The sequence below is a fragment of the Panthera onca genome, chromosome B3 (genome assembly GCF_046562875.1).
Source record: "Panthera onca isolate mPanOnc1 chromosome B3, mPanOnc1 haplotype 2, whole genome shotgun sequence".
Classification (NCBI taxonomy): Eukaryota; Metazoa; Chordata; class Mammalia; order Carnivora; family Felidae; genus Panthera; species Panthera onca.
Window position 1 is genome coordinate 54940674 of NC_138344.1, and position 18807 is coordinate 54959480.

At 37.6% G+C, this 18807-nt stretch overlaps 1 protein-coding gene across 12 annotated transcripts in view; it reads left to right on the forward strand.

Moving 5' to 3' along the window:
* Positions 1-17600, forward strand: part of CEP152 (centrosomal protein 152) — a 104185-nt gene extending 86585 nt beyond the window's left edge. For 4 of the 12 annotated variants that reach the window (XM_060618602.3, XM_060618599.3, XM_060618600.3 and 1 more), the window contains exon 28: positions 3974-5687. In XM_060618602.3, coding sequence (XP_060474585.1) covers positions 3974-5010 — 1037 coding nt within the window. In that variant the 3' untranslated portion in view covers positions 5011-5687. Of the gene's footprint in view, positions 1-3973; positions 5688-7570; positions 7610-12644; positions 12754-14647; positions 14719-17379 lie in introns of those variants that run through there. The other 8 variants (XM_060618603.3, XM_060618607.3, XM_060618609.3 and 5 more) reach the window with 5 other exon arrangements.
* The last annotated feature ends 1207 nt before the right edge of the window (positions 17601-18807 follow it).

Here is an 18807-nt window from a genome sequence, read left to right on the forward strand (position 1 = left end):
AAGACCTAAATAAAAGTAAGACCTCAAACCATAAAACTCCCAAAGGAAAACATAAACAATAACCTCATGGAGATTGGCCCTAGCAACTTTTTTCTGGATGTCTTCTCAGCCAAGTAAAACAAAATCAAAAATACGTTATTGGGACTACACTGGAACAAATAAGTTTCTGCACAGCAAAGGAAATAATTAACAAAACAAAAAGGCAACCTCCTGAATGGTAGAGGATATTTGCAAATGATACATCCGGTAAGGGGATATCCAAAATAAATATAAAGAACTTGTACAACTCAACACCCACACTGCAAATAATCCAATTAAAAAATAGGCAGAAGACATGAACAGACATTTCTCCAAAGAAGATGTGCAGATGGCCAAGGGACACATGAAAAGATGCTTGACATCACTCATCATCAGGGAAACACAAATCAAGACTACAATGATGGGTTGCTTGGGTGGCTCAGTCGGTTTTGTCTCCAGTCATGATCTCATGGTTCATGACATTGAGCCCCACGTTGGGCTGTCCTCTGGCAGCATGGAGCCTGCTTGCGATTCTCTCTGCCCCTCCCCAACTCATGCTCCCCCCCACCATCTTAAACTAAATAAATAAACATTAAAAAAAAAATACAATGAGATATCATCTTATACCTGTCAGAACGACTAAAATCAAAACACAAGAAACAACAAGCGTTGGTGAGGATGTACAGAAAAAGGAACCCTCTTGCACTGTTGGTGGTAATGCAAATTGGTGCAGCCACTGTGGAAAACAGTATAGAGGTTCTTCAAAAAATTAAAAATAGAACTACCTTACAATCTAGTAATTGCACAACTGGGTTTTTACCCCCCAAAATACAAAAACACCGATTTGAAAAGATATATGCACCCCTATGTTTATTGCAGTATTATTTATAATAGCCAAGATATGGAAGCAACTTAAGTGTCCATCTAGATGAATGGACAGAGAAGACTTGATACGCACACACAAACATACACAGAAATGTTAGTCAGCCATAAAAAAATGAAATCTTCCCATTTGTGACAACATGAATGGATCTAAAGAGTATTGTAAGTGAAATAAGTCAGACAGGAAGACAAATAATACATGATTTCACTTATATGTGGATTCTAAAAAGCAAAACAAACACGTACACAAACAGTAACAGTCTCACAAATACAGAGAACAGACTGATGTTTGCCGGAGGGGAAGAGGTGGGGGATGGGTGAAACTGGTGTAGGAGATTAAGAGGTACAAGCTTCCAGTTATAAAATAAGCAAGTCACAGGGATATAAAGTACAGGATAAGGAATATAGTCAAGACTATTATAATAACTTTGTACGGTGATAGATTGTAATCACACTTACCGCAGTGAGCAGTGCATGTTCATAGAAGTGTTGAATCTATGCTATATGCCTGAGACTAACATAACATCGCATGGCAACTGTACTTCCATTTTTAAAAATACATAAATAATTAAAAAATAAAAAGTTAAATAATCGATGGACCAGAAGCTCTGAGAAATCCCTGAAAGAAAGAAATTCGTATAAGCCTGAAGATGGAAACCTCAATTCAAAACTGCCAGAAGAGGAGAGCTACAGGCAGGACCAATAGCAAAACTGTGTCACATATGAAGGCAGTATGTTGCAGGAGAAGTAGTATGCCTCGGGGATCCCAGTGAGGTAATGAGTTGGTGTTCTAAAGTAACAGTAACCAGGTGAGGTCACCCTCTTTATCATCCTTCTCCTTTCCCTTTTCCAACCCCAGTATTGGGCTAGAGTAAGGGCAGCAGGAACAGAGTCTCGGAACAGGGAAAGGCTCTAGATGGCTAGTTATACTAAGGAGGAACTTACAGTCCACATGCCCCAAGTACCAAGCTATTAGGTTTTTCTACCCTGCAGCTTCTTCCTTCTACTGCACTCTCAACTATTTTAAACAACCAGATGCCATACTCAGAACATCTAAAAGATAAGCAAGCATTCAGGGGAGCCTGGGTGGCTCAGTTGGTTGAGCACCCAACTTTGGCTCAGGTCATGATCTCACAGTTTGTGGGTTCGAGCCCTGCATTGGGCTCTGTGCTGACAGCTCGGAGCTCAGAGCCTGCTTCAGATTCTGTGTGTGTCTCTCTCTCTCTGCCCCTCCCCTGTGCATGCTCTGTCTCTCTCTCTCTCTCTCTCTCTCTCAAAAATAAATAAATGTTAAAAAAAAATTTTTTTAAAGATAAGCATTCAACAAAGAATCACGAAATATCTATAGAAAGCCAGCACCATGATAAGATACCTAACTCAAAAGAAGACAAGGCAAAAAAACCAACAGAACTTATGCCTTTGGAGACAGAATTAACAGAACAAACTAAAGCGTCTGAGAGAATGTGAGAAAAGTATAGTATTCTCAAAAGGATGTAAGAGCATATTGTATAATATGCTAAGAAGTTTACTATTTTTAAGGAAAAGATATAGTTACTGTTAATGCCAGCCATTGCTAGAAAAATACAAGTTTAAGTATGTGTATTAAAATTTAAGGCTAACCAATAGAGAAATAGAATATATACCTTTCAAGGTAGTAGGGGAAAAACTCAGAATAAAAGGTTTTCAATCTAACAAAATCACGAAAGAGGCAAAATACAACTAGAAAGCTTTGGTAAATAGAAAGTTACTGTAGCGTAAAACATCAGTAATCACCCTAAAGGTGAATAGTTTAAACTCACTTATTAAAAGACCATAATTTTCATTTTTTAAAAATCCAGACAGGGGCGCCTGGGTGGCTCAGTCAGTTGAGCGTCCGACTTTGGCTCAGGTCACGATCTCGCGGTATGTGAGTTCGAGCCCCGCGTCGGGCTCTGTGCTGACTGCTCAGAGCCTGGAGCCTGTTTCAGATTCTGTGTCTCCCTCTCTCTCTGACCCTCCCCCGTTCATGCTCTGTCTCTCTCTGTCTCAAAAATAAATAAACGTTAAAAAAAAAATTTAATAAAAAAAAAAAAAATCCAGACATATGTTCTCTCTATGAGAACAACATCAAAAATTCAAAATGAAGGAATGGAGACTAATTTGCCAAGCAGTGATATGTTGATAGTAGATAAATTATAGAGTTAAATAGAATATTAAGCACATTATAGTTCACATTGAGAGGGATTAAAGTGACAGTTGATAATGGTAAAGAAGACTCCCAAGAACCTACAAATGGGTTCTTTCTGCTCATGATAAAATAGCTTTAGAATATATAAAGCAAAAGCTGATGGAAATGGGTGAAAAAATTGATAAATTTCCAGTCACACTGGGAGATTTTGAACCTGTGGGGAAATGGGGTTTTTGAACTTCTGGAAAGCTTGAAGCAGAGATTGTTCAAAAATTCACAAGTCTGATATTGGTAGTCATTCTTCAAAACACAAAGATTGTTTGTGTAAATTCGAGAATGGTGATGTGAACCTTGGGTATTAATGATTTGGGGCAATTGTGTGAATGTCCCCAGTGGAAGCAAACCCTTTCCATGCTGTAGGGACCAAGGTACACTTTTCTGAGATATGCCTCTGATTTTATGCTATGTGGCTGCTTTGCCTCTGGTCAGATTTAGTGTCTTAGCTAGTGTGTGTGTGCTGGGGGGAAGGGAGGGTGGGGGGTGTGGGGGGGGCAGGGGGGTGGTATGCTTATGTAGTTGTTGAGTATTGGGGTTTCTTCTAGCAAAATTTCTTCATCAGAACAGAATTGGAAACTTGCAGTTGGCTCCTGAAATGCTAGAATATCTGTTGCAGGAAATAATAGATCAGATGCATAACAATAATGTCAGATTTCAATAACAACTACCTAACTTTATTCAATGCGGATTTGTAAAACAATATTTTTAAATGTCCAGCATTGATGTATTTTCTTTGATGAAAATACATACATTCTTCGGAAATACATGAAAACATAATTTTTTCCTCCCCTTTCAATGTTAACTTTATCCTAATTTTGTTTTCCCCTAATTTTGTTCCTTCGTATGTAGTAGTAGTACCTCTGACTTCGGAGATGATGACGGGAGTTGAAAGATCAAAAGGAAATGATGTGAATCAGAATACAGGGCATCATACTGAAAGCAAATCAAACAGTACACAAAGTATTCCCAGGAGTACATGTGACCAAGTTCCTAAGAGAAGGGCTGCTTGTAACCTACGACGGCGGTTAGCGGATGCAGAACATGGCGATGTAAAGCACGTGGGTTCCAAAGAGTCACAGTCAGACTCTCAGTTTGGGGAAAACACTTACAAACATCTAGACATTTTGCCAAATGATGTTTCTCCCGAGTTTGTTCCATATGAAGGTGAAAAAGGCTTTGTTTTGCACAAGAAGAAAGACCGCAGTGATACTGGCTCTGACTCACTTCAGCATTCAGCTGCATACCCCTTTCTTGGATCCTTCGGAAGTAAATCGTCACCTAGGTACACCCCTAGTCTTTCTGAATCTGGATCCACACATACAACTTTTCGAGGTCCTAATGAAAGACTCGGTTTAAAAGTATACAAGTGCAATCCACTAATGGAAAGTGAAAATGGTGCATCTGAGAAAAGTCAACGTTTGGGTGTTTGGGAAACTCCAGTAAAGGATGGAGGGGACTTTGATGACTCCGTGGGCTGGCGTTCCAACAGTGCCACTTTGCCCTGCGACAGTCACGAAGTGTCATTTTTACATGGTAGACCACAAGAAACTCTGGATATACCAGCTGAATCTGTTAATTTCCAACACTCATCAGCAGCCGGTTGTCTTTCAGATACAGAGAAAAATGGTATAATTTGTCAACCAGTGAAACGTCAGAGTGGTCACACTTCAGACCTGTCAGAAGAAACCCTGTGTTCCCAGCCAGAGATCAATATGACTCTGAGACACACCCCTCATCATAAGGCTGATCTAGTAAAGTCAGATTTCCAAAAACTGAGCAGTACAGCACCTTCATCATTGTGTCGGCAGCCTTTGAGAAAATTGATTGCTCCTCTGTCTAGCCAACAAGATAGTGGTTTTGATAGCCCCTTTGTCAATTTGGACTAACTGTTGTACAGTATTTAAGAAGAATCATTGATATATTGACAAGAAAACTGGAAGGGAAGACTTCGTACTGGAAAAATTGTGGGCTCTATCTATTTTGAGATGTTTTAATAACATCTATCATATGAGCAAAGTATTCTTATAAAATTACTTGAGATATTAATGGTGCCTCAATCTTCCAAAGGCCTGATGATGTATGTGTAATCTGCTTCTGTGTGGTGCTTTATATGTGGTTGCCAAACCATCTATTTTTATACTTACAAATTAGCTTTCTGTGCAATGTTATATTATTTAAATAAACTTGCATATGGTCTATAGAATTGTCACGGATTCTTTTGTAATTATAGAAACGTTATATTGGCATGTTTGAAATTCACCCAGAATAAGATATGAATCTGGATGATTTGTATGTATGGCCAACGAAATTTAATGTTTGTAATGAGCCACATTTAATGGAGCTATAGATCTACTCAACATGCTTTTGAGTGGAAATAGCTACTCCAAATTTTGATCCTTGCTTGCAGTTAGTGGAAAAGAAGTATTTCAAGAATTGCCACAAAACATAATTCTGTCCTGGTTTCATTATTTAAAATATTAATCTGAATTTTTTTTAGCTGACATTTGCATTACTTCAAATCTCCTGTGACAGCCAGAGACTGTCTTTGTCTTTTATGGTTTTACAGCCTTTCTTTCATCTGACATATTACATTTTAAAAATCAAAATAAACATCGTCTTCTAGAAAAAAATTTCAAAGTTTTAGATTTTTATGTTCATTTATAGTACAGAATTGGCTAACTTATTAATGCTGTGGGCAGAAAGTTGTAATTTTTTTTTAATTTATTTAAATTCAAGTTAGTTGATGTACAGTGTGGTATTGGTTTCAGGAGTAGAACCCAGTGATTCATCATTTACATACAACACCCAGTGCTCATCCCACCAAGCGCCCTTCTCAATGACCATCACCCATTTAGCCCGTCCCCCCATCCGCCCCCCCCCCCCAACAACCCTCAGTTTGTTCTCTGTATTTAAGACTCTCTTATGGTTTGCCTCCCTCTCTGTTTTTATCTTATTTTTCCTTCCTTTTCCCTGTGTTTATCTGTCATGTTTCTTAAATTCTTCATATGAGTGAAATCATATATTTGTCTTTGCTCTGACTGACTTATTTCACTTAGTATAATACACTCTTATTCCATCCATGTTGTTGCAAATGGCAAGATTTCATTCTTATTGATCGTTGAGTAGTATCCCATTGTATGTGTGTGTATATGTATGTACACACTACATCTTCTTTATCCATTTGTCAGTCGATGGACATTTGGGCTGTTTCCATAATTTGTCTCTTGTTGATAGTGCTGCTATAATCATTGGGGTGCATGTGTGCCTTTGAATCAGCGTTTTTGTGTCCTTTGGAAAAATACCTAGTAGTGCAATTGCTGGGTCATAGGGTAATTCTATTATTAATTTTTTGAAGAACCACCCTACTGTTTTCCAGAGTGGCTGCACCAGTTTGCATTCCCACCAACACTACAAAAGGGTTCCCCTTTCTCTGCATCCTCACCAGCATCTATTTTTGCCTGAGTTGTTAATTTTAGCCATTCTGAGGTGTAAGGTGGTATCTCGTGGTTTTGATTTGTATTTTTCTGATGATGAGTGACGTTGAGCATCTTTTCATGTGTCTGTTAGCCATCTAGATGTCTTCTTTGGAAAAGTGTCTATTCATGTCTTTTGCTCATTTCTTCACTGGATTATTTGTTTTTTGGGTGGCAAGTTTGATAAGTTCTTTATACTTTTGGATACTAGCCCTTTATCCAATGTGTAATTTGCAAATAACTTCTCCCTTTCTGTCAGTTGCCTTTCAGTTTTGTTGATTGTTTCCTTCACTGTGTGGAAGCCTTTTATCTTAATGAGGTCCCAATAGTTCATTTTTGTTATTTCCCTTGCCTCCAGAGACACGTCTAGTAGGAAGTTGCAGCAGCTGAGGTCAAAGAGGTTGCTGCCTGTTTTCTCCTCTAGGATTTTGAAGGTTTCCTGTCTCACATTTAGGTCTTTATCCATTTTGAATTTATTTTTGTGTATGGTGTAAAAAAGTGGTCCAGTTTCATTCTTCTGCATGTCGCTGTCCAGTTTTCCCAGCACCATTTGCTGAAGAGACTGTCTTTTTTTCCACTGGATATTCTTTGCTGCTTTGTCAAAGATTAGTTGGCTATACATTTGTGTGTCCATTCCTGGTTTCTTTTTTCTGTTCTATTGATCTATGTTTCTGTTTTTGTGCCGGGACCATACTGTCTTGATTAAAGCTTTGCAATACAGCTTAAAGTCCTGAATTGTGATGGCTCCAGCTTTGGTTTTCTTTTTTAACATTTCTTTGGCTATTTGGGTTTTTTTTCTGGTTCTACACAAATTTTAGGGTTGTTTGTTCTAGTTCTGTGAAGAATTCTGGTGTTATTTTGATAGGGATTGCATTGAATGTGTAAATGGTTATAATTAAGCTTGTAATACTAAACTATGCAGAAATGAATGACCACCTAAATACTTTTGTTTCTATATGAATTTTTTTTTCAGATTCCTAGAGATGGATATGCAAGTTTTCAGTGAATGCAAGTACGTCTTGAAAACATTTATTACAGCTTTCCTTCATATCTCTTACCCTGAACTGTATTCTGGACTGTGTTTGTGGGTTGATTGCGTGCATTTTTTTTTTTTTTTTTAACCAGACTAAGTTGGGTAGTGGTTGGATGGATGGATGGCAAGGTTTATCATCTTCCTGCTTATAACCATCTCTAAAAGCAAGAGCCTAGAAGTGAACCTTCCACAGGGTTGGAAAGCACTGTCACCTGAATTGCTGACCAGATATAGATAAGCCTCCAAATTAGTCCCGGGTTTCAGAGCTTGTGTTAACATGAGCTGGAGGAAGGAACACACCATCTATTCAAAGTCTCACTTGTGTTCCTGGAGACCCAGTGCCGTTTTTCCAACAGTTGGGGTGTCTCCTTTCTCATTCTGGGAAAACCCCTGAACCATGTTTCATGTAGATTTGTTTGGTGATTGATAGTTTTAAACTCTGGATATAATTGAACTGAAAATCTTGCTCATTGCTTACCTACCTTTTCATCTTGGTTTTAAAAAAATTTTTTTAACGTTTATTTATTTTTGAGACAGAGAGAGAGCATGAACAGGGGAGGGTCAGAGAGAGGGAGACACAGAATCTGAAACAGGCTCCAGGCTCTGAGCTGTCAGCCCAGAGCCCAACGCCAGGCTTGAACTCACGGACCGCGAGATCATGACCTGAGCCGAAGTCGGACGCATAACCGACTGAGCCACCCAGGCGCCCCTCATCTTGGTTTTAAATCATTGTCACACATCTCCATTCTCAACATCAAGGTTGGAATTGGAAATCTGCTTGGTTTCTGCTTCTTTCATGGTATCCTTAAACTTTTTGATGTCCATAATTTCAATAGGATTAGGTTATTTTATACCCTCTACACACAACCACCAATAAAGGTTTGTACTGATTAGTATGCAAATGAAGGGACTACACAGCCAAGCTATGACTGTTAATTTACATTAATCTAAAGGGTGATGTCAGAATATAGAGGGCGTTGGAGCCTCATAGATGTCCTACTTCTTCGTGGTGCTTAATCTGTTTTATATGTTTCTGGATTTTATTTGCTAATAGTGACTTAAGGATTTTCATGTGAAATCTCACATGGGATATTTGTCTCTAGTTTTCTTGTGATATTTTTGTCTTGCTTTGGTCAAAGGGTAATAGTGGTCTCAGTGAATGAGTGGGAAAGTTATTTTTCCCCCGGTTTTCTGAAAAAAAAATTGTGTAAAATTGGTTCTTCTATAATCCTTTTAATTTGGGTTGTTGTTGATGTCGCCTCTTTCATCCCTGTTTTGGTGTTCTATGTCACCTTTCTTTTTCTTTGCTTAGCTATAGGTTTACCAATTTTGTTGATTATTTTTCCCAAAAAACTTTTGGTTTCTTTGATTTTCTTAATGTTTTTCTGTTTCCTAGTCCATTGATTTCTTTCCCCTCTGATCTTTGTTTCCTTCCTACTGCTTGCTGTAGATTTAATTCATTCTTTGTCTACTGTTAAAGTGGAGACTTAGATTATTGATGTGAAACCTTACTTTTCTAATATAGATATTTCAACTTCTGAATTTCCCTCTAAGCACTGCTTAAGCTATGCCTCATAAATTGTGATATGTTGTGTTTTTGTTTTCATTTAGTCAAAATATTTTCTAATTTCTTCTTTTTTGAAACTATGGGTTATTTAGGAATGTGCCACTTTGTTTCCACGCATTGGGTATTTTCTGAATTTATTTGTTTATTTTTAATTTATTTGTTGGAGAATAAACTCTGAATGATTTGAGTCCTTTCAAATTTTTCGAGACTTCTTTTATGGGCTAGCATATGGTCTTTGCTAGAGAACCTTTCTTTCACATTCATCTGAAAAGAATACATATTCTCTCATTTGGTGGAGTGTTAAAAAATGTCAAGTCAAGTTGGTGACAGTGTTACTCAAGTCTGCTATAGCCTTGCTGATTTTCTGCTTGCTTGTTCTGTTAGTTACTGAGAGTAGAACACTTGTAATTTCTAACTATAATTGTTAAATTGTCTGTTTTTTCTTTTCAATTCTGTCAGTTTTTACTTCATGTATTTTGGGGCTGTTTTTAACCATATATACCTTTATATTTGGTTTGTCTTTCTGGTGTATTGACCTTTTATTATTATAAAATGTCTCTCTTTGTCTCTAATGATATTTCTTGTCTTAAATTCCATTTTGGTATTAATACAGCCTTTTCAGTTCTCTTATAACTGCTTATGTGGCGTATATTTTTCTGTCCTTTTCCTTTTAACCTATTTGTGTCTTTCAATTTGAAGTGGCTCTTTGGTAGTCTGCCTGTTGTTAGATCTTGCTTCCCCCCCCCCCCCCCCCCCACACACACACATATAGTCAGATAAGCTTTGCTTTTGGATTGGAGTTATTTCAGTCCATAAAATTTAATAAAATTATGGTTGGCTTTACATGTGCCATTTTGCTATTTGCTTTTCTCTATATCTTATGTCTTTTTTATTATTGGATTACTCCTGTACTCCTTATTTTGTATTAAACATGTTTATTAGGGCACTCACCACTTTAATTACTCTTAAGTTTTACTATTTTTTAAGTCATTTTCTAAGTGGTTGTTATAGGTATTACAATAGGCATCTTAACTTATTATAGACTACTTCAGATTAATATTGACTAACTTCTGGTACTTTGTTCCAGCATAGTTGTATTTCCTTACCCTTCTTTTGTGCTATTAATTGTCATATATATTACATTCACATTTTATTTCATATATATACATATACACACACACACATACATATATTTATATCCACACACAATATAATTATAATTATTGCTTTATACAATGTCTTTTAAAGAATTCAAGAGAAGAAAAGAGGCTATATATATATATATATATATACACACACATATAAAAGAATGTATGTATGTTTAGTAATATTTATTGTTTCTGTTGCTGTTCATTTTTTCCCACGGATTCAGGTTACCAAGTCTGTCGTCAACTCCTTTCATCTAAAGGACTTTTTTTTAGTGTTTCACATAAGTATGCCAACAACAAATTCTCTCAGCCAGTCTTTATTTTGGAAAATACTTCAAATTAATTTTTGAAGGATAGAGTTTGATGGATTTAGAATTTTTGGTTGCCACCAGCACTCCTCACGTCCACCCCACACTTTAAATAGTTCTTTTCCCTGCCTTAGGGCCACCATTGTTTTCCTGTTTGTGATGAGTTGTTTTTCTCCTGCTGCTTTTAAAATTTTCTCTTTGGCTGTCAATGGTTTGAGCACTGTATGTCTAGGTGTGCATTTGTTCTGTTGAAACTACTTGGGGTCTGTTGAGATTCAGGGATTTGTATATTAATATTTTTATCAAATTAGGGTTTTTTTTAATCATTATTCTTTTTATTATTTTCTCTGCCCCTTTCTGGGGTTCTTAGGTATATTGATACCCTTGGTACTGTGCCACAGGTCTTGGAGGCTCTGTACATATTTCTTCAATTGTTATTATCTTGTGTTTTAAATTGGATAAAAAATTCCTGTCTAGGAATTTTCAGTTACTGTTTTTGACTCTAGAATTCTCATAGATTCTTTTTAATAAGAGCTGGGTTTTGTTTTTTGTTTTTTGTTTTTTTTTTTTTTTTGAGATTCTCTGTTGATTCACTGTCATATTTATTTCCTTTAAATTTTTTTTTAGCATTTTATTTATTTTTGATAGAGCACAGGTGGGGAAGGGGCAGAGAGAGAGGGAGACACAGAATCCGCAGCAGGCTCCAGGCTCCGAGTTGTCAGCACAGAGCCCCACACGGGGCTCGAACTTAACAAAACCACGAGATCATAACCTGAGCCAAAGTTGGACGCTTAACCGACTGAGCCTCCCAGGTGCCCCTGTCATTTCCTTTTAAGTCTTTAATCATTGTTCCCTTTAAGTTTTTAAACAAATTTATAATAGTTGCTTTGTAGTCCTTTTTTCTTATTGTGGTATGGATATTTAACATGAGATCTATGAACAGTTTTTTAAGTGCACAATACAGTATTAACTATAGGCACAAGGTTCTACAGCAGATGTCTAGTACTGAATCATCTTGCATAACTAAAATTGTATACCCCTTGAACAGCAGCTCCCCATTTCTTCCTCCTGTCAATGACCATTCTCTCTGTTTCTATGAGTTTGACTGTTTGAGATATCTCATCTGTGTAGAATCATGCAGTATATGTTCTTCTGTGAGTTATAGTTTTTACTCATTATATTCAACATCTGAACACAAACATAGTTTCTCTTGATGGTTTTTTTCTTGAATATGGGTCACACTTTATTTTTTTTTTTATATGCTTCACACATTTGTTGAAAACTGGAGATATTATGTAACATATTATAGCAACTCCAGATTTGACATTAGTTCCCCTGACGGTTGTTGCTGCTTTTGTTGTTATTGTTGTTAATTTGTTTGCTTTGTAATTTGCCTGGACTTAATCTGAAAAATCTCTCTCCTGCCATGTGTCTGCTGATTTCTCTGCTCAGTTATTTTAGTTTGTAGTTTTAGTTTTTGAGCCTAGCTCTTTTAGAGGATGCCCCTACATATCTATAGTTGAGTGGTCATCCAATGGTTAGTCAGAGATTGTAGTCAAAAGCCTTAAGTCAGTAGATCTGTCCTCTCCTGATGTATCTGTAGGTGTATGAGGTATGCATTCCAAGTTTTGGCAAGTTTTTTTTGGTCTTCCCCCACTTTTACTCCCCCCTGAGCCTTTCCAGGTCTTGTGACATGTGTTCACCCTCTCTGTCAGCCCACGGATATGTGGAGAGCTTGGGCCCTTTAAATCTTCCTTATATATGCATGCAGCCTCCTGCTCAGGCACAGATGTGCAGAGAGCATATTTAGCCCCTCATTTGCAGTCTTCTTGCTAATTTTTTCGTTAGTCTGCTGGATTCAAGTCTCACATGGGACCATAATCTCAGGCAAGCTGAATTATACACCTTTTTTTTTTTTTTTTTGGTCCCTCTAACTTTCCTGTTTTTACTAACAATACCACTGGGTATGCACTTCTTGCCTTCCACTCCAGATCAGGTGAGCCCACCCTGGAAGAGGAACTGTTAGTTTTCACTGCCATTCCTGTCCTGTTAGCATTACCTACCTTATCAAGCTGGAGAGGAAAATGGAAATAGCCCCAGGTAAGAATGCCTCAGAGTCTCCTTTTCAAGTTGTTATTTCCCTTTTGTTTATTTCCAGAGCCCTGAAAAGGTGGTTTTTGACTATCTTTTTTTCTAGTGTTATAGTTGCTTTGTGGGGAGGAGAGGAACTGTTGGTATCTTACTCTCCCAGAAGTTCTCTTATTTTTATCTATTCTGCTAAGTTCTTTTCTATGTACTAATTTTTCCTTAATGTTATCTTGAAAATTTGTTATCTTGAAAAACTTTATAATCCATAGAAAATAAGCACCTGTATATTCTTCATTTATATTTACCAATCGTTAAGTTTCTACATTTGCTCTATATTTATTTGTAAATATACACACATGCATATGTGTAATTTATGTTTTTTCTCTTAACTATGAAAGTTAGTTGCAGACACCATGACAATTCATCATCGAATACTCAAGAATGCATCTCCTAAGAACAAAGACATTTTGCTACATAAATACAGTTGTCATATTTAAGAAATTGTATATTGATAAACATAAACACTATTTAAATTCAAACCGCTCCAACTGTCATAATAATGTGTGATAACATTTTTTTTAGGTTTTTGTTGTTCACCTTCAAACCAAGGGCTCGCTGATTTTCTTCCATTATGAAAAATATTCAGCCATTAATTTTCATTCACTACATATTTACGATGTGTAACAATTGCTTTTTTAATGTTCTAAGGGAATATAGCACTTACCAAAACAGATGAGTTTTATCCTCATAGCTCTCATATTGTAGTCGGGAGAGACAGTTAATATACATAATTTATGGAGTATGTTAGAGGCTGGTAAATGCTATGGAGAAAACTCAGGTCAGGTAAGGGAAAGGAGGAGTGATAGAGAGGTGGTCACGAGTTTAAATGGAATAGTGGGGGTAGATCACACTGACATGGTAACATTTGGGTGAAGAATTGAAGAAATTGAATATAGCTTCACCATTTCATATATTCTCTGCTTCAGGAACTCTCATTAAACATAACCTCATTCTCTGTGTCTCTTAGTTGTTCTTTTGTATATTTTTATCTGTGTCTCTCATGGAATTCCTCAGGGTGGTCTTCCGGTTTGCTAACTCTTTGTGCATTCCATTTATGGAGTTTTTAATTTCACGTCCAGAATTTCTGGTGTATGTACCTATACTTTTTGTGTAATTTCTGCTTATTTTGTTTAGAAATCTTTTTAGAGAGAGTACATGTGTGAGCAGGGGAGGGGTGAGGACAAGGGAGAGAGATTGAGAATCCCAAGCAGGCTCTATGCTCAGCACAGAGCCTGATGCGGCGCTCAATCCCATGACGCTGGGAATCATGACCTGGGCTGAAACCAAGAGCCAGAGGCTTAACCAACTGAACCACCCAGGCACCCCTTGTTTAGTAATTTTTAAAAAATAGATTCTATTTCTATTTTTAGGACTTAAAAATACTTAAGGTTACTTCTAGGGTAGTTATTGATGTCACTTGGGAGTGAGGTTCTATCCAAATTGTTAACTTTTATTACCTTTCATAGAATTAATTTCCCCATGTGTATGTAATTCTAGCTTGTGGTATAACACTGAAGATGACTTTTTTTTCTTCCTTCTGAGTTCTCTCCATCCGCCCTGTCTAGATTTTTGCGGTTGCCTCTGCCTGGCCCCGTATTTCCCCAGTTCGGGAGCAGGTGTTACACAGGTGGTTTCTGGTCCATTAGGGGTATCCTCAATGCAGTTACTGAGCCAGCAGTCAACTTGGCCACAAGGCTATGTCTGTATCCTCTAGGCTCTCTAGGTACATAGTTTGTATATAAGTGGTAGACTCAGGCAATGATTGTTGTTTTCAGTCACCCTGGGCTAAGGGAGCTCTCCCTGGGTTACTAGTTTAAATAGTTAGCTTTACCTTTCTCCACTTTAGGTAGGACACTTGTAATCCTTGATACTCTGGAGAACTCCTGGCCACCTGTACTACTTTTGGATCCAGAACAGGTGAAACCTTACTTTTCAAGTCCTCAGAGATACATTGGTTTTTAATATCTTGTCTTTTGATTTTTTTCCATTGCTGCTGTATGTTGGCAGACGTTGAATACTCCCCACATATTAATTTACAATGCCATCAATGACTGAAAATCTGCTTTGCTATAAATTCTGTGACCTTTGGCTATTTTCTTAGTGTCTCTGGGTCTCAGTGTCTGCTATTAAGATTCAGGCATGTCTCACGACTAGTTGATGATTTGGGTAAATTAGATCTAAGGGTGTATGAAGGGGAGTAGTGGGAAAAACAGCTGGAAAGGTAGATTGAGGCTAGATCATGGGTGGCCCTGAATGCCAAAGCAAAGAATGAGAAATTCGGTTCATTGAAAATGGAGAGTTACTGAAGGTTAGGTAGCATGATGTAGAGAGATTAGTGAGACCATGCTGCAGGAGGGCTTGGAGGAACAGAGGAAATAGGCAGGAAAGTCAGGAAGATGATATCTTGGTACAGATAGACAGGAGCCAGTGGTTGGAATGAAGAGGTGACAAGATTGAGAAGAGTACGGCAGTAGGTTTAACAGGACCTGCTGCCTGATTGAATGCAAGATCAAGGGAAAGAGAAGCACCAAAAGGGGTTTTAGAACCTAGGTGATTGTGAAGATTATTGTTCCATCTACACGTATTGAGAAGTCAGGAAGAAACGAGGACACGGTGCTTTTTAGTGGTTGTGCCTTCCATTGAATACTGCAATGCCCAGCCCTTTGATGGGCACACATTAATGATGATAATTACTTTGCAGACACTAACTTCATGCTGAGTGTTGTGTCCAGCACTTCATTAGCTCATTTAATCCTCACTACAGTCTTTTGAAGTAGGCTCCATATGGTCATTTTTTGGATGAATGAAATTTGAGGCTTAGAGGGGTTAAATATTTTGCTCAAGTTTAACACAGTTGACATGTGGAAGAGCCAGAAGGGTCACATGCAGGACTTTTTTTTTGTTTGTTTAATAAATTTCACTTAAAATAGTTACAAATTTACAAAAAAAAAAAGTTGCAAATATAGTATAGTCAGTCACCATATACCCCTCACTCAGATTCCTCTATTGTTAACATCTTCCATTTGCCCCACCTAAGGAACTGATTTCATCTAGGTCTTTTTACTTTTTTTACTCGAGAGTCCAAACAGTCCTAATCCCTCTACTGTCTTTATTTCGCTTGGCTTATGGGTGAGCTGGAATTTATTGTAAAGGAGATTTCTTTCCTTTTCCCTCTACTTCTCCTCCTTCCCTATGCTCCCAAGAAGGAAAATGAGTTCAGCAGGCTTCTCCACATGTGAAATCAGTTTAACTCGCCTTCTTCGTAGGATGTAGGGAAAAAAAAAATAGCTTTTATTCTTTTTTTTTTTTTTTAATATTTCTTTTTTTTTTTAACGTTTATTTATTTTTGAGACAGAGAGAGACAGAGCATGAACGGGGGAGGAGCAGAGAGAGAGGGAGACACAGAATCGAAGCAGGCTCCAGGCTCTGAGCCATCAGCCCGGGGCTCGAGGCGGGGCTCGACGCGGGGCTCGAATTCTCGGACCGCGAGATCGTGACCTGAGCTGAAGTCGGACGCTTAACCGACTGAGCCACCCAGGCGCCCCAGCTTTTATTCTTTAATGGAGGTTTATGGAATAGGACATTTTGTGGAAGTTATTTTGCAACCAAGAATTCACCAACACAACCGAAGAACCTATAATACAATAGGACCATCTTTTGTAATTTTAAAATTCAACCAGTAATGGTTCATCTAAAAAGAAAAAAGACATTTAGGGATTTCCTAGCAGTAAATATGCCATTCTAAAACTTCTTGATATTATTATAACAACATTTTTCCTCGAGGACCAGGACAACAAATTAATTAGAAATCAAAATGGCAAATGTCATTAAAGAGAAATTTGATTTTTAAAAATAATATAAACGGAATGGCTTCTATAAAGTTTGGCAATAATACAGAAACTTTGAGATCAAATTAAATTTTGTATTTAAAATGTCTGATGAATAAATTGAATAGAACCAACAAAAATGTGGTTTTTAAAATTATTTTTGTTTTGATTCAGGCATAGTCCTTGTTTGAAAGATTTTGTCTCCTCACAACAAAGTTGATTTCACAGTTTCATTAATCATGTTGTGTACATAATGTACTAGACCAAATTCTGCTTCCTGTATTTCCCCAATCCTATGAACTCCAGGAACAGTTCATTTTATAAGAACAGAGGGTGAACCCAGTTCATGCATGATCACAATGGCTCTATAGGTATTAATGGTTTCATTGACTGCAAGTTTTTCTGGGTATTTTTGTACAGTATGATGCAATTTCACAATCTACCCTGCAAAGTCTCTAGCAAGACTTTGTTCATTAAACAGTTGTTTTGGTTCTTGGATGCTCAACTATTCACATAATGATGCTTTCTGATCTTCCCATGAGTTCCGATCTCTGTTGTAATTGGTTAAAAGTTTTTCCAGATTCTCACCTGTCAGTTTTCTTAAGGTTTAGGCTATGTATAAACACAAGTAATAGCATATGGTTTTTGGGTGTCTATAATGGGCCAATTATCATGGTACTCTGTACATATACTTTTGTCCTCATCCTTCCAACAGCCTTTCAAAGTAGATGTTTTTATCTTCATTTTACAGATGAAAAAGAAGTGAAGGGACTTACGGAAGGACTCTCGCGCAGCCGAGCAAGTATCCAGAGTGGCGGTGGGATTACTTTAAGGTGGCTATGAACCCAGATGTTCACCAAGCATTGTCCATAAACCTAAACCATATATATCTCTAACACTGATGCTGCTTCTTTCCCTGAAAATATATGCAGATGCTGCTGTATCATTGATAAGAGGCCTGTGTACTAAAAGTGGTTAGGAGTTATTGCACTGTCCTAAAGAAATGCCTTTTTAAAACCAGATTAGGTCTGTGCTGCATAGCCCCAATCCAGTTAGTGCAAACCATGCTTTTCTCAGGTTAGAATAATGAGGAAGTGATTAGGATCCAAGATGGTTTGAATCTATTACATCACTTGCCAGTGAGCCTAGATTCCACATCCAAAAAATAGGGATATGTTGACTGTGTGCACAACATTATCACCCACTTCTTTTTTGTTGGCAGAATGTGTCTGTTCCTTTCCCTCAAGACGCTGTCCCTACTGAAGAGCTAACTCATGTTTAGCGTGAGCTAAGTACATTGGCCCCAATTCCTATTGCCAGTGATTGGTTTAGGATGGGCATATGACTCAGTTCTGGACAATATGATAAGAGAAGGGCTGGAGGGCTTTTGGAAAATGTTCCTCCCTAAATGGTATCTCCTACGTTGGAAAGAACTGATGTACAATGACAAATATGTAATGTCTAGATCAGTGATGAGAGCCACTTTGTAGATGTCCTACCTAATAAAAGCAATTTATCTTCTTCAAGTCACCTCCTGAATAAATATTGTATGAAGTTTATTTTCAAAGCCCTTTTCCTTGGAGCAAATCAAATTATTTCCATGTTTTTGCCCACTCCAAAACAAAAATGAATAACAGAAGAAATGCTGAACATGCCCCAAATCAGAATATGTAAGGCTAACCTAAGAGGCTTCCTTAGAAGAAATGAAAAATTTTGTTGTTCTTGGAGGAAGTCTTCAAAGATTTTAGAGCCAAACACATATGGGTATGGGCAGTGTTGGGGGGCAGGCGGGGGCGGGTAATGGAGTACAATGGTCAAGGAAGAATTCTTGAGATGTATAAACTCAGTAAGTTTATTTAAGTAGCGCAGGGACTGGACCCACAGGCAGAAAAGGCTGCATTTTTGCTGTGTGAAGCTGGTGGTTATATGTTTAGTGCTCAAGGGGGAGGGAACATGCAGGGAGTATCAGAACATAAATGTCTTCTTCTAATCTCTACTCATAAAACTACTTTCACACGATTTTTCTGGTGCTTATCACTTAGTTCAATATTAACTATTGGTGAGATGTACAGGCAGTCACGAGACCCTTTAAGAATATAGCAACCAGCACATATTTGACACTTATTGAAACTATGCAAGCTATAGGTCAGCCTTTGGAGCCAGAGGTGAACATTTTTCT